At 37.0% G+C, this 15378-nt stretch overlaps 1 protein-coding gene across 2 annotated transcripts in view; it reads left to right on the top strand.

Annotated features, from left to right (window-relative positions):
• The window catches only part of KIF14 (kinesin family member 14), a 69457-nt gene that overhangs the window by 28561 nt on the left and 25518 nt on the right, over positions 1 to 15378 (top strand). For both annotated transcript variants that reach the window (XM_030929769.1, XM_010362665.2), the window contains 6 exons: positions 39 to 199; positions 2357 to 2504; positions 3293 to 3445; positions 6094 to 6220; positions 10932 to 11025; positions 11821 to 11950. In XM_030929769.1, coding sequence (XP_030785629.1) covers positions 39 to 199; positions 2357 to 2504; positions 3293 to 3445; positions 6094 to 6220; positions 10932 to 11025; positions 11821 to 11950 — 813 coding nt within the window. The remainder of the gene's footprint in view (positions 1 to 38; positions 200 to 2356; positions 2505 to 3292; positions 3446 to 6093; positions 6221 to 10931; positions 11026 to 11820; positions 11951 to 15378) is intronic.

The following is a 15378-nucleotide window of genomic DNA, read 5'->3' as shown; positions in this document are numbered from 1 at the left end:
GACTCATCTCAAGTAGTACATTTTTTTGTGTGCTTTAGGGTGATCGAGTGATTCTTGGTGGAGATCATTATTTTAGATTTAATCATCCAGTAGAAGTCCAGAAAGGAAAAAGGCCATCCGGAAGAGATACTCCTATAAGTGAGGGTCCAAAAGACTTTGAATTTGCAAAAAATGAGTTGCTCATGGCACAGAGATCACAGTGAGTATTGCTGTTGATATGAAATAGTAAGTGTATGAGAGAGATCTACAACAGAGTTAATCATATTGTGCCAGTCTCTAATAATTAACTCTTTGGGTGCTGGTTTCTAGTGATATAATTTTTTCTCTTGGTACATTCATTAGTTCAGCAAATATTTATTGACCATCTATTATGTGTCTGTCACTGTACCAAATGCTGGGGATATAAAGAACAAGGATTGAAATTTAGCTCATGTGCTGGAGGAATTCATCATCTCGAGGGGCTGACAGTTCTAACAGTGCTGTGACACAGTGCTCTGACAAGAGTCCTGAACTGTGTGGTGTGGAAGCTCACGGGGTGACACCTGGCCCTGACCAGTTATCAGTGAAGGTTTCTAGAAGATGAGAAGACGTCCCGTAGAGGAGAATCCCAATAGACGATTAGAATTTAGCCAGAGGAAGACTGGGAAAGTGTACTTTTGTTTTTCTTTTCTTCTTGTGCCCCATTTTTAGTTCATGCAGTATTGTAGGATTTCTGGCATAAGCAGTGTCCTTGTAAGCAAAATGGTAAAGTATATACAAATAAAATGCTAACGAGTTTGGACTTTATATTAAAGGATAAGGGAAACATTAAAGAATTTTGAGCAGACGTGAGACACTCATAATCAGAATCACATTTTTAGAGAGATCACCAGCACTCAAATCTGGAGAATGTATTAGAGATAGAGCAAGCTTAAAACCTGCAAATGCAGCTAAGAGACTATCAAATTAAGATAAATATAGTGTGGTTAGGTAGGAAGGAAACATAAAGGAGATAAGATTGACAAGGCTTGATGACTAAAGAGGATGAAAGGAGGAGGAATCAAGAACTAGTTACAGACTAGACTAACTGCTTTGTCACCTTTTAAGAAGCCTCAACCTGCTTTTGCTCTTTAAAAATAATTTTTTTATTGAATACAGTATAAATAGCACAAAATTTACCATGTAAGCCATTTTTAATTGTGTAGTCCAAAGGCGTTAAGTACCTTCACATTGTTTTGTTTTGTTTTGAGACGGAGTCTGGCTTTATTGTCCAGCCTGGAGTATAGTTGGCACGATCTCGGTTCATTGCAACCTCCGCCTCCTGGCCTCAAGCCGTCCTCCCACCTCAGCCTCCCAAGCAGCTGAGACTACAGGTGCACACTACCATGCCCGGATAATTTTTGTATTTTTTTGTAGAGATGGGGTTTCACCATGTTGCCCAGGCTGGTCTTGAACTCCTGAGCTCAAGCAATCCACCTGCCTTGGCCTCCCAAAGTGCTGGGATTACAGGCTTAGTCACTGTGCCCACCCTAGTGCCTTCACATTGTTGTGAAACCATCACCATCAGCCATCTCCAGAAATGTTTTATTATTACAAACTGAAACTCTGTATTTGTTAAACAATAGCCATTCTCCTCTCTCCCTAGCTGTGATATCCACTAGCCTTCTTTTTGATATTCTTATTCTTTTTTTCAGTGAAATTGGGAATGGAAATTTCTGTATAATGTAGTTACTAAAGCACTGATTTTATTGAGAAGAAAGAGTCTTTAGTTTTCTGTAATCATTGATGCTTTCTCTCCCATATATGGAGAAGTGACAAAGCTAATTTCATGTTTTGACTTATCAAAACATCACATTATTATAAATGGTTTAAAATACATGATACAATCTCTACCTTATCAGCTCTTATATCATGTATTTTTAGTCATTTCAATATTTTCCTACCTTATGACCTAAACATAAAAACTGTTGATGTATGAAATATAATTTTTGCTCTAACGAGTTTGTTTAACATAAAATAACCTTATTTTGTATTTATTATAATATTAACTATAATTTTACTGCACTGTTTATTATGACATATTTTTGCATGGTTTATTTTCCTTAAGCATTAGAAAAATATATTTATTTAAATATCAGGCATCTGCAATAGTAACTAAGTTAGAAATAAGCAATTTTTCATCCTGTGTGTTTAAATTTTGAGTGTAAACAATTGTAGAGCCAGTGAAGATTTTAAAAACACTGTTGATAGAATGTCAGAAATTAAGTTTTAAGATTTCAACTTTTGCTCAATGGAAAACTTTTCAGTAGGATTAAGACTATTATGATGTATAAAGAATTCTTAACATGTATCCTGTAAACATCTTGCTACATTGTAGACTCGAAGCAGAAATAAAAGAGGCGCAGTTGAAGGCAAAGGAAGAAATGATGCAGGGAATCCAGATTGCAAAAGAAATGGCTCAGCAAGAGCTTTCTTCTCAAAAAGCTGCGTATGAAAGCAAAATAAAAGCACTGGAAGCAGAACTGGTAAAAGGCAGAATTGGTTTTATTTTTTTTTCCGACAATGTACCCCAAGTGATGTGTTGCCTATAAAGTTGATTACGTCCCTTTAAGGGAACTGGGAGATGGGAGAGATCAGAGATTAGTGAATCAAAGCCACAGTGAGTTTTGGTCCTCTTTAATTTTACTTTAAGAAATAAGTCGGGGCTGGGCATGGGAGCTCATGCCTGTAATCCCAGTACTTTAGGAGGCCAAGGCGGGCAGATTACTTGAGCCCAGGAGTTCAAGACCAACCAGGGGCAATGTAGGGAGACCGGTCTCTCCAAAAAGTTTAAAACATTAGCTGGGCGTGGTAGCATGCGCCTGTAGTCCCAGCTACTCAGGAGGCTGAGATAGAAGAATCACCTAGCCCAGGGAGGTCAAGGCTGCAGTGAACCTTGACAGAGTAAGAAAGACCCTGTCTCAAAAAAAAAAAAAAAAAAGAAAAGAGACAAGTTGGTGGCAATAATAGACAATGGCTACTGGAAGAAGAAGAAAAATAAAGAGAAACTTCCGTCCTCTAGCCGCTCGAGTCATGGCTGTCTCCATGGTTTATTGGAAATCTTGGGTTCCCAGAAGCCCATTTTAGAGAATACTGTTAAAAAGTTTGACTAGTGGTATTTATTTTTAGTTAACCTGAATGAAGTGGAGAAGCTTTAATAGGGCAACTTTTCTATTAGTGAGTAATTTCTTGTACATTGGCTAAAGAAAGGGACTTTTGTACTTTTTTGCTACTTTTTTTTGCCTGGGTTATTTTTTATTATCATTCTTTAAAGAGAGAAGAGTCTCAAAGGAAAAAAATGCAGGAAATAAATAACCAGAAGGCTAATCACAAAATTGAGGAATTACAAAAGGCAAAGCAGCATCTTGAACAGGAAATATATGTCAACAAAAAGCGATTAGAAATGGAGGCTTTGGCTACAAAACAGGTAATTTTATTGTGTAACCAGTTTGCTGTATTCTGAGAAAAAGCTGAATTTTTTTCTTTTTCCAAAGAAGTTGCTTATGGTATGTTGACGGAAGAGAGCCAAATCCAGGTTTGTAGATGTGTAGATGAGAAAAGTGCTTCTTGCCTGAAAGCTTGTATCCTGGTACTGCTCACAGATCTGCTTACACATCACACAGAGATGTTGAAAGAGACAGACTTCTTATTTCCATCTAGTTCCACTCCAGTTTTCTCTTTTTGTGCATCTCCAACTATCTGGTCATCGGTCATGCCGAGTAATTTAAATAACTGAAATAGTACTAGGGCACACATGAGGAAGAAAAAAGGCTCAGCTCTTATACTGGGTCACATCCTGATGTCACAATGAAACATCTGCCTGTGGAAAGAGCAGCAAGCAGCCTGTTTCCAGAACTCATAGTAGGGCATTCCTTACCTCAGTCTTACGAGCTTAGGCACCTGCCTGCTTTTATCATGTCATTGCGGATAGAGGCATCTTTCATGGGCCACCTCAACTATTCAGTTTCACAAGCCTAAGGGATAAAACCAGAATGTTAATACCTTCAGGCACCTTACTGTCAACATTTTGGGCCATTCTTTCTATTAGTGGTTCTTGAAGGGTGGTCCCTAGACCAGCAACATCAACATCACCCTGGGAACATGTTAGAAATGCAAATTTTTAGGCCGGGCGCTGTGGCTCAAACCTGTAATCCCAGGACTTTGAGAGGCTGAGGCGGGTGGATCACGAGGTCAAGAGATCGAGACCATCTTGGCCAACATGGTGAAACCCTGTCTCTACTAAAAATACAAAAATTAGCTGCGCATGGTGGTGCACGCCTGTAATCCCAGCTACTCAGGAGGCTGAGGTAGGAGAATCTCTTGAACCCGGGAGGTGGGATTGCAGTGAGCCGAGATCGTGCCACTGCACTCCAACCTGGTGACAGAGCAAGACTCTGTCTCAAAAAAAAAAAAAACGAAAAAAGAAATGCAAAGTTTTAGGCCGCACTCCAGAACTACTAAAGCAGAAACTGAGAGTGGGGCACAGAACCTATTTTAAGAAGCCCTGTGGGATGTTCTGATGAACACTAAAGTTTGCAAGCTCTGTTTTGATTCCTTATATCTTAATCTTAAGGTTTTACTCTCTCAAATGGCAATTTTATTTCTCTTTTTTCCAAGTTTGTGGGGTCGGGGAAACCAGGGTGGGAGTTGGGGGTGGAAGAAAATACTCCTAGTAATTGCAAAGTATTGGTACCATAATACAGTTATTATAGATCTACTAGTCAACTCCTGGACACAAAGTGACTAGTGAACCACCTCAGAGAGTTTTAGGAGAAGAAAATAGACCTGTTTAAATCTTGAAAAACAGTTATTATTACTGGGATTATAATGCTTATTTGTGCTTAGTTAGATTTCTTGTATCTTTTAAATTTAACTTCTTTAGTCAAGTGTTCTTGGATATAGCCTTTTTTTTTTTTTTAAGTTTGTCCTTTTTTTTCTGCCTTTTTTGGGTTTTCTTATTTTTATTTTATTTTTATTTCAATAGCTTTAGAAGTACAAATGGCTTTTGGTTTCGTGGATGAATTATATAGTGGTGAAGTCTAGGATTTAGTGCACCTGTCACCTGAGTAGCTTACATTGTACCCAGTAGGTAGTTTTTCATTCCTTGTCCTCTCCCACCCTCCTTCTTTCTGAATCTTCAATGTACATTGTACCAGGAGTACACACAGTTCACAATTTAGGTTGCACGCTCCCTATTAGAATCTAATACCTGATGATCTGAGCTGGAACCATTTCATCCTGAAACCAACCCCTGCGCCCCTGTCTGTGGAAAAATTGTCTTCCATGAAACCAGTCTGTGGTGCCAGAAAGGTTGGGGACTGCTGCATTATACCACTCTATATGCCTCTGCATGCCCATAGCTTAGCTCTCACTTATAAGTGAGACCATGCTGATATTTGGTTTTCAATTCCTGAGTTACTTCACTTAGAATTATTGCCTCCAGTTCCATTCAAGTTGCTGTAAAAGATATTTCATTTTTTATTGCTGGGTAGTAGTCTATGGTGTATGTATACACACACACACACACACACACACACCATATTTTCTTGATCCATTCATTGGTTGATGGACACTTAGGTTGATTCCATGTCTTTGCAATTGTGAATTGTGCTGTGATAAGTATACACATGCAGGAGTCTTTTTGATATAATGACTTCTTTTCCTCTTTTTTTCTAGTTTTTTTTAACTTCTATCAATGGGAAGAAAAAGATTAATTTATGTCATCAAAAATTCCTAATGATACTGTTGTGGGGAAAATTATTTTATAAGGAAATTTTATAAATCATTTTTAAAAGCTTTTCATGTTTAATAAAACACATAAAACATGTAAACTATATAAGCTTAATAAAACATGTACTATAAAATGAGGTTTACTGTAGTGTGTTATCATCAATCTGTTTTTTTAAAATAGGTTTTATTGTGTATATTTAAGTTATACAGTGTTATGGGGTATATAAATTGTAAAATGGTTACTATAGTGAAGCAAATTAGCATATCCATCATCTCAATGTGGTGTTATAATTTCTCTATTTGCATATTCTCACATGTGGGTCTGTATGAATGAATATCAATTAGGCTTTAGAAGACCACAGCATTCGCCATGCAAGAATTCTGGAAGCTTTAGAAACTGAAAAGCAAAAAATTGCTAAAGAAGTACAAATTCTACAGCAGAATCGTAGTAATAGGGATAAAACTTTTACAAGTGAGTATGTGCTGATTTTAGCAAATATTTTCTAAAATTATGCATGTTATATGTAATATAATTACTAAAATGTTACCATTAGTTGCCTTTATGTATTCAAAATATTTTATTCTAGTTGACTTTTCTGGATCTAAATAAATTTGTATGAATGGTTGTTTTTGAATATTCAGGTTTTAGAATATTTATTATATCAATGCTTTTGACTGAATGTTTGTGTTCCCCCAAAATTAATATATTGAATTCATAACCTCCAAGGCAGTAGTCTTAGGAAGTGGGGGCCTTTGGTAGGTAAGTAAGTCATGAGGGTAGATCCCTCATAGATAGAATTATTCCCCCTGTGAAAGAAATTGCAGAGAGTCCTCTCACCTCTTCCACCAAGTGAGGACATAGCATGAAGATGGTAGTCTGCAGCCCAGAATAGGGCCCTCACCAGAACTTGGCTGATGCTGGAACCCTGATCTCAAACGTCTAGCCTCCTGAACTGTGAGCAAGTCTGGCAATTCATTAGTAGTACTGCAACTGAGCAAATAGTAAGCAAAATTTCAATGTGCAGCATGTTTAAAAAAAAAAAATCTTACTCTAATTCTTAATCCTTGTTTTATATCTGTTAATAGTTGTGCTTCTTCATGGATTACTTTGTTTTCTTTTTCACTTAGACATTTTTTTCTTAAGAGATTTTTTTTCTAGCTTTACTGAGGTGTAATTAACAAATAAAAATTATGTATATTTAAGATGTACAACGTGATGTTTTTACATATATTGCAAAATTATTACCATAATCAAGCTAGTTAACATATTTATCATCTCACCTAGTTTTTTTTTTTTTTTTTTTTTTTGTCATGAGGACACTTAGGATATACTCTCTTATTTCAAATATATAATATCATATTATTAATTCTAGGCAACTTTCTGTACATTAGACCTCCAGAGTGTATTGATCCTATATAACTGAAACTTTGTACCTTTTGACACACATCTTCCCATTCCCCTATCCTATATTTCCTGGTAACCATCATTCTACTCTCTGTGCCTATGAGTTCAACATTTTTAGATTCCACATATAAGTGAGATCATATAGTATTTATCTTTCTATGTCTGGCTTATTTCACTTTTGGTGGTGTTAAAGTTTTCTAATATATAAGATCATGTCATCTGTAAATAAACAATTTACTTCTTCCTTCTCAGTTTGGATATCTTTTATTTCTTTTTCTTACCCAACTGGTTTTGTTAGGACTTGTAGCACTATGTTGAATAGAAGTGGTGAGAGTAGGCATCCTTATCATGTGCCTGATCTTAAGGAAAAGCTTTCAGCTATTTGCCATTGAAGATGTTAGGTGTGGGCTTGTCATATATAGCCTTTGTTATGTTGTGATGCATTCTTCTATATCTAATTTGTTGACAGTATCATAAAAGGATGTTGTAGTTTGTCAAATGCTTTTTTGCACCTATTGAAATGATCATATGATTTTTATCCTTATTCTGTTAATGTGGTATATCACATTTATTGATTTGTATATATTAAACCATCCTTGCATCCCAGTGATAGACCCCCCTTGATCATGGTGTGCTTTTAATGTGCTGTTGAATTTGGTTTGCTAGTATTTTATTGAAGGTTTTTGGATCTATGTTCATCAGGGATATTGGCCTGTAGTTTTCTTTTCTTGTAGTGTCTTTGTCTGGCTTTCGTATCAGGGTAATGCTGGCCTTGCAAAAGGAATCGGAAATGTTCCTCTTCAGCTTTTTGGAAGAGTTTGAGAAGGATTAGCATTAATTCTTCTTTAATTGTTTGGTAGATTTCACCAGTGAAGCCATTAAGTCCTGTGAGACCTTTTTGTTTTTGAGACCGAGTCTTGCTCTGTTGGCAGGCTGGAGTATGGTGGCGCAATCTCGGCTCACTGCAACGTCCACCTCCCAGGTTGAAGCGATTCTCCTGCCTCAGCCTCTGAAGTAGCTGGGAGTACAGTTTTTGTATTTTTAGTAGAGACGGGGTTTCACCATGTTGACCAGGATGGTCTCTACCTCCTTACCTCATGGTCCGCCCACCTTAGCCTCCCAAAGTGCTGGGATTTTGCCCAGGCTGGAATGCAGTGGTGTGATCTCTGCTCACTGCACCCTCTGCCTCCCAGGCTCAAGCAATTCTCCTGCCTCAGCTTCTGAGTAGCTGGGATTACAGGCACGAATCACCATGCCCAGCTAATTTTTGTATTTTTAGTAAAGACAGGGTTTCACCATGTTGGCCAGGCTGGTCTCAAACTTCTGACCTCAGATGATCTGCCTGCCTTGGCTTCCCAAAGTGCTGGGATTAAGGTGTCAGCCACCATGCCTAGCCAAGTCCTGGGAGACTTTTGATTGCACTTTTTTTGGGTACATTTCTGTGTAAAACACAGCATATTTTTAATATAATCTTTTTTTATTATGGAAAATTTTAAACTGTAAAAGTAGAGATTGCTGCAGTAAGCCTTTATATATTTATCCAACTTCAATGATTATCAACACATGTTCAGTCTTGTTGCCACTATCCTCAAACTCACTGCTTTCCTGGACTATTTTGAAGCAAATCCCAGACATCATACCATTTAAGGTGTACGCGATTCACTGTGTGTCTCTAAATTACATAAGGATTCTCTTTTTGCTCTCCCTCTCTCTCTTTCTCTGTCACTTTTTTAAGCATTGCCATGATAACTATATTAATAATAATTCCTTACACATCACATATTTACTCCATATTCATATTTCCTGGATTGTTTCATCCTTTTAAAAAAAAATGATTTGTTTGAATCAGGATACCAATATGATCTACACATTGTGTTTGGTAGATGTGCCATTTAAGTTTTAATCTGTAAATTCACTCTTCTCTTTCATCTAATTATTTGTGGAAGAAGTCAGATGATTTGTCCTGTAGAGGTATTTTGGATTCTGGATTTTGCTGATTGTGTCTCCCTGGTATTGCTTAACCGGCTTCTCTGTTCCAGTGTTCCCTAGAAAGTGGTAGTTAGATCTACAGGCCTATCAAATTCAGGTTCAGTTTTTTAGCAAGAATACTTGGTACGTATGTTATGTACTTTCTATAACTTCTTTAAAATAACTTTTAAAATATTAACACTCTTTTTTTTTTTTTTTTTTTCCTGAGACAGAGTCTTGTTCTGTCGCCCAGGCTGGAGTGCATTGGAGTGCAGTAGCGTAATCTCAGCTCAGTGCAACCTCTGCCTCCTGGGTTCAAGCAATTCTCCTGCCTCAGCCTCCCGAGTAGCTGGGACTACGGGCATGCACCACCACGCCTGGCTAATTTTTGTATTTTTAGTAGAAACGGTGTTTCACCATGTTGGCCAGGCTAGTTTCAAACTCCTGACCTCAGGTGATCCACCTGCCTTGGTCTTCCAACATGCTGGGATTATAGGTGTGAGCCACTTCACCCAGCCAATACTCTTTGTGTCTATTGCCAGAAATAAATACTTTTTTTCTTCTGAGGGCCTAGATAGTGCCTTACAATGATTACTTGATTTTTTAATTCTTGTGAATAATGAGTTTATCCTTCCAAAAAGCTATTTTTAGTAGAGTGTTGGTTATAAGTTTGCCTGAACAATATAGAAAATATTCATGGTAAAATCTTTTTTTTTTTTTTTTTTTTTTTTTGAGACAAAGTCTTGCTCTGTCACACAGGCTGGTGTGCAGGGTGCCATCATAGCTCACTACAACCTCAAACTCCTGGGCTCTAGTGATCCTCTTGTCTCAGGCTCCCCAGTAGGTAGGACTACAGGTGCATGCTACGTTGCCTGGCTAATTTATTTTATTTTCTAGAGATAGGGTGTCACTATATTACCCAGGCAGGCCTTGAAATTCTGGCCTTCAAGAGATCCTCCTGCCTCAGCCTCCCAAAATGTAGAGATTATAGACATGAGCTACTGTGCCCAGTCCGAATCTTAAATCCAAATTAGGAGCTGGGTGTGGTGGCTCATGCCTGTAATCCCAGCACTTTGGAAGGCTAAGGCAGGCAGATTGCTTAAGCCCAGGAGTTCAAAGACCAGCCTGAGCAACATGGTGAAACCCCATCTCTACAAAATATAAGAAAGTTAGCTGGGTGTGGTGGCATGCACTTGTAGTTCCAGTTACTTGGAAGGCTGAGATGGGAGGATCACTTGAGCCTGGGGAGGTCAAGGTTGCAGTGAGCCATGATCCAGCCACTGTACTATAGCCAGGGCAACAGAGTGAGACCCTGACTCAAAAAAAAAAAAAAAGAAAGAAAGAAAATGAAATTATGCACTAGATTATTTTCCTTTTTTATTTTAATGTCTTGACATACACACACACATATATATATTTTAATTTTTAGACAAAATACAAAAGGATGTGTTTCTATATAAGTAAGGCTATAGAATACCCAATATTTGAAAGAATTTAGAAATGAGGAAGAAATAAAAAAGACATTAGAAAAAAAATTATTTTCTAGATATTAGAAAGTAAAGCATTGTCTTTGGCTTATCTTTTTTATATCAACTTCAATTTTCTTAAATCTTTCCACAGGCAAAAGACCTCATTTTACAGGAAAAATGTTTTATTTCACTAAATTACCCAAATATTGTTATCCTTCTGCAATATAGAGTTAAAACCATTAATTTACAATCAGTAATTTTTTTTAGGAATTGTTTTGCTTAATGATATATGTTAGTGCCCATGTATGTATTTTGAGTCTTTTCTGTGTGCTTTGTATTAGTGCAGACGACTTGGAGCTCTATGAAACTCTCAATGATGATTCAGGAAGCCAATGCTATCAGCAGCAAATTGAAAACATACTATGTTTTTGGCAGGTAAGTAATTAATTATCCTGATTATAAATGTTTTAAACAAGTTGGCCTTTATATCATTTAGTTTCTCTCTCTCTTTTTTTTTTCTGAGACAGAGTCTTGCTCTGTTGCCCAGGCTGGAGTGCAGTGGCGCAATCTGGGCTCACTGCAACCTCCACCTCCTGGGTTCAAGCAGTTCTCCTGCCTCAGCCTCCCGAGTAGCTGGGATTACAGGCGTGTGCCACCACACCCAGCTAATTTTTGTATTTGGTAGAGATGGGATTTCACCATGTTGGCCAGGCTGGTCTCAAACTCCTGACCTCGTGATCCACCTGCCTTGGCCTACCAAAGTGCTGGGATTATAGGCGTGACCCACCGTGCCCGGCTATCATTTAGTTTCTCTAAAGTCCATTCTACAGCTGTAGGAAAGAGCTGGTATCAGAATCCACAGTGAGACTTTACTGTTTCAGAGGTCATTCTGGAGTAAGAGAGATTTCACCAATTAACATACTAGTGTATTTATAAATAAAATAATTTTAGTTGTTTTAGTAATTTGCTAATTTTCTTTTGAGTTGAAAATGTAGCAGTATTTCATTGTTCAAAAGGAACATACCTTATTAGAAATTTTTGACTTTAAAAAATTTTTGTTATTTTTATATGTTATATACTTATATGATTATTACTATAATAAAAATACTTAACTGTGGAAAGACTTAATCAGTGGATGGAATTTTTAGGGAAATTATCTACCCCAGAAAACTTAGTATAAATGGGTATGTATGTTTCATGATAAGCTTTTTTTGTTTGTTTTTCTTTCAGACATGATATATCAGATAAAAGTAGTTCTGACACTTCTATTCGGGTTCGTAACCTGAAACTAGGAATCTCAACATTCTGGAGTCTGGAAAAGTTTGAATCTAAACTTGCAGCAATGAAAGAACTTTATGAGGTTTGGAATATTATTAAAATCTCTATAAACTTTTTAAAATAAAAAAGTATAAAAGTTCAAGTACCTGCTTTTGGTGAAATATATATATATATATATATATATATATATATATATATATATGCACTAAATTATTTAGTGCACTAAATATTTCTGGATCATGGCTCACTGCAACCTTGACCTCCCCAGGCTCAAGTGATCCTCCCATCTCAGCCTTCCAAGTAACTGTAACTACAAGTGCATGCCACCACACCCAGCTAACTTTTTTATATTTTGTGCACTAAATAAATATTTAGTGCATATATATATGCACTAAATTAGAATATATGTGACATATTCTCTGTATAGAAAATTTGGAAAACAAAAGGCAATCTGTCAATTACCTAAACCAACCAGTATTAACAATTATATATATTTATTTTTACATTTAAATGGAGTTTTATTGGATTGTTTTAATACAGTTATAGGTACTATAGAGAAATTTAATAGTGGAATCTATTGTCATAATTGTATATTTAAAAAATTTTACATTTAAGCTTAAGGAAAGAAGAAATTTGATAGACATAAATCATATTACATCGTTTGAAATGATCTTCCTAAGCCTAATGTACCTTTTTGCATATTTACATTTCTCCATTGCTGTGCTTTGAGTGCTTCCAGCTGCCTGCTGCCTATTATAGTCACAACTAAAAAATCTCTCTACATAGTAGTTTTTAATATCTTATTTTCTCATATTTTATTTTCCAAAATGAAACTAAAAATATGAACTTTTTATTATACTCTGATGCTCACCGACAAATTGCTTGCCAGAAATATTGCCATTTACCAATGTTACCAGTTTGCATTTTACACATATATATGTGTGTATATATATATGTGTGTGTGTGTATATATTTCAAAATATATATATATATATTTTTTGAAATGGCGTTTGCTCTTGTCACATAGGCTATAGTGCAATGGTGAAATCTCAGCTCACTACAACCTCTGCCTCCCAGGTTCAAGCGATTCTCTTGCCGCAGCCTCCTGAATAGCTGGGATTACAGGTGCCTGCCACCAGCCCCAGCTAATTTTTGTATTTTTTTAATAGAGACAGGGTTTCGCCATATTGGCCAGGCTGGTCTTGAACTCCTGACCTCAGGTGATCCACCTGCCTTGGCCTCCCAAAGTGCTGGGATTACAGGCGTGAGCCACTGCACCTGGCCTTATTATTATTATTTTTTAATAGAGACAGAGTCTTGCTGTGTTGCCCAGGCTGGTCTTGAACTCCTGGCCTCAAGCAATCCTTTCACCTTTATCCTCCCAAAGTGTTGGGATTACAGGCATGAGCCATTGTGCGCAACCTGTATGTTTTTTTTTTGAGACGGAGTCTCACTCTGCCCCCAGGCTGGAGTGCAGTGGCGCAATCTCAGCTCAATGCGAGCTCTGCCTCCCGGGTTCATGCCATTCTCCTGCCTCAGTCTCCCAAGTAGCTGGGACTACAGGCGCCTGCCACCACACCCGGCTAATTTTTTTTTTTTTTTTTTTTTTTGTATTTTTAGTAGAGACAGGGTTTCACTGTCTTAGCCAGGATGGTCTCAATCTCCTGACCTCGTGATCTGCCCGCCTGAGCCTCCCAAAGTGCTGGGATTACAGGCGTGAGCCCCCGCGTCTGGCCGCAACCTGTATTTTAGTAACTAGTAAATCTAGGGACTTGGGATTTCACTGTTTTTTCTTTATGGGTAAAGTATGTGTTCATGCTCTTTGAATTTTTTGTTAAATGAAATGTAGGAAATTAATATAGCTCTAAAAGTTATTTACATATTTTGATAAGCCTTTATATTTATCATGCCCTTTTTTTCCCTAATTATATCATCTTTTTGGTGGTTTCATTTTGTTATACAGGCATTTTTAATTTGGTAAATTTGAATCCATTATTCCAGAGATCTTACTTAAACATTGTACAGCCCCTGCATTTTCTTTTAATTAAAAAAAAGTTCACGTCTTTGAATCACTTAGAATTTATTATGGTGTTTTGTGAGAGGTATGAATTTAAAGTTTAAAGTTCATATTATCTAATTATCCATAAAATTATCCCTAAAATAGTTGCAGCATGTATTAAATTGTTGCATTGCTACTATTTGTAAAATATACTACCTTTAAATAATGTAACTCCATATGGAACTATATACTATTTATATCATTATAGTAACAAAGTTATCATATGGAAAAACTTGGAGGATGCTGCCAAATTGTAGCCTAACACTTCAATTGTTTAATGGAAAAATGAAAATAAAAACAAAATAAAACAAAGGAAAGCAATGAAAGGAATCATTATGAGATAAAAGCAATAATTAATTAATTAGGAATTAATAAATATAAGCTCCTGTTCTTTGAAAAGATAAATGTGATTTTAGAAATGAGAAGTGGCATTTAAGTAAACAAAGAAAACGTTTAAAAATTATGTTACTATAAAACTTTATGCTAATAAATTTGACAATTTCCTACAAAGACTTTTTAGAAAAAAGATAAATTATGAAATTTGACTTCATAGGTGAATAACCATGCAATAATTTGAAACGTTCGTCAACAAACTGGCCTCAAAAAAAAAAAAAAAGTGTAGGAAAAGAAGGTGCTAGTCTCAGACACTCTTATGGGTAAGCTCTTTTAAACTGCCAAAGAACAGATAAATCTTATTCTGTTTAAACTATTCTAGAACATAGCAATAAATAGAAAGTGTCACAGTTTATCTTATGCTAGAATAACTGATTAAAAACAAAACAAACAAAACCCACAAAAACTGAAAAGATGACTCAGAAGATAATTACCAACCAATCTTTTTTTTGTTTGTTTGTTTTTGAGACGGAGTCTCACTCCATCGCTAGGCTGGAGTGCAGTGGCGCGAGTTCAGCTCACTGCAACCTCTGTCTCACAGGTTCAAGCAATTCTCCTGCTTCAGCCTTCCTAGTAGCTGGGACTACAGCCGCGCGCCACCATGCCCAGCTAATTTTTAGATTTTTAGTAGAGATGAGGTTTCACCATGTTGGCCAGGATGGTCTCAATCTCTTGACCTTGTGATCCACTCGCCTCGGCCTCCCAAAGTGCTGGGATTACAGGCATGAGCCACTGTGCCTGGCCTATGAACTAATCTTAATATGAACACAGCTATAAAAATCCTAAAAGAAATGTTAGCAGGGTCGGGCGCGGTGGAGGCCAAGGCTGCAGGATCACTTGAGCCCAGGAATTCAAGAACAGCCTGGGTAACGTAGTTTTTGTTTTGTTTGCTTATTTGTTTGTTTGTTTTGAGACAGAGTTTCGCTCTGTCGCCCAGGTTGTAGTGCAGTGGCACAATCTTGGTTCACTGCAACCTTCGCCTCCCAGGTTCAAGCAATTCTTGTTCCTCGGCTTCCTGAGTATCTGGCTTACGTGCCACCATACCCAGCTAATTTTTT

Source organism: Rhinopithecus roxellana, chromosome 1 (assembly GCF_007565055.1).
Source record: "Rhinopithecus roxellana isolate Shanxi Qingling chromosome 1, ASM756505v1, whole genome shotgun sequence".
NCBI lineage: Eukaryota > Metazoa > Chordata > Mammalia > Primates > Cercopithecidae > Rhinopithecus > Rhinopithecus roxellana.
The sequence above is the reverse complement of the archived record's forward strand: the minus strand, read 5'-3'. Positions and strand labels throughout refer to the sequence as shown.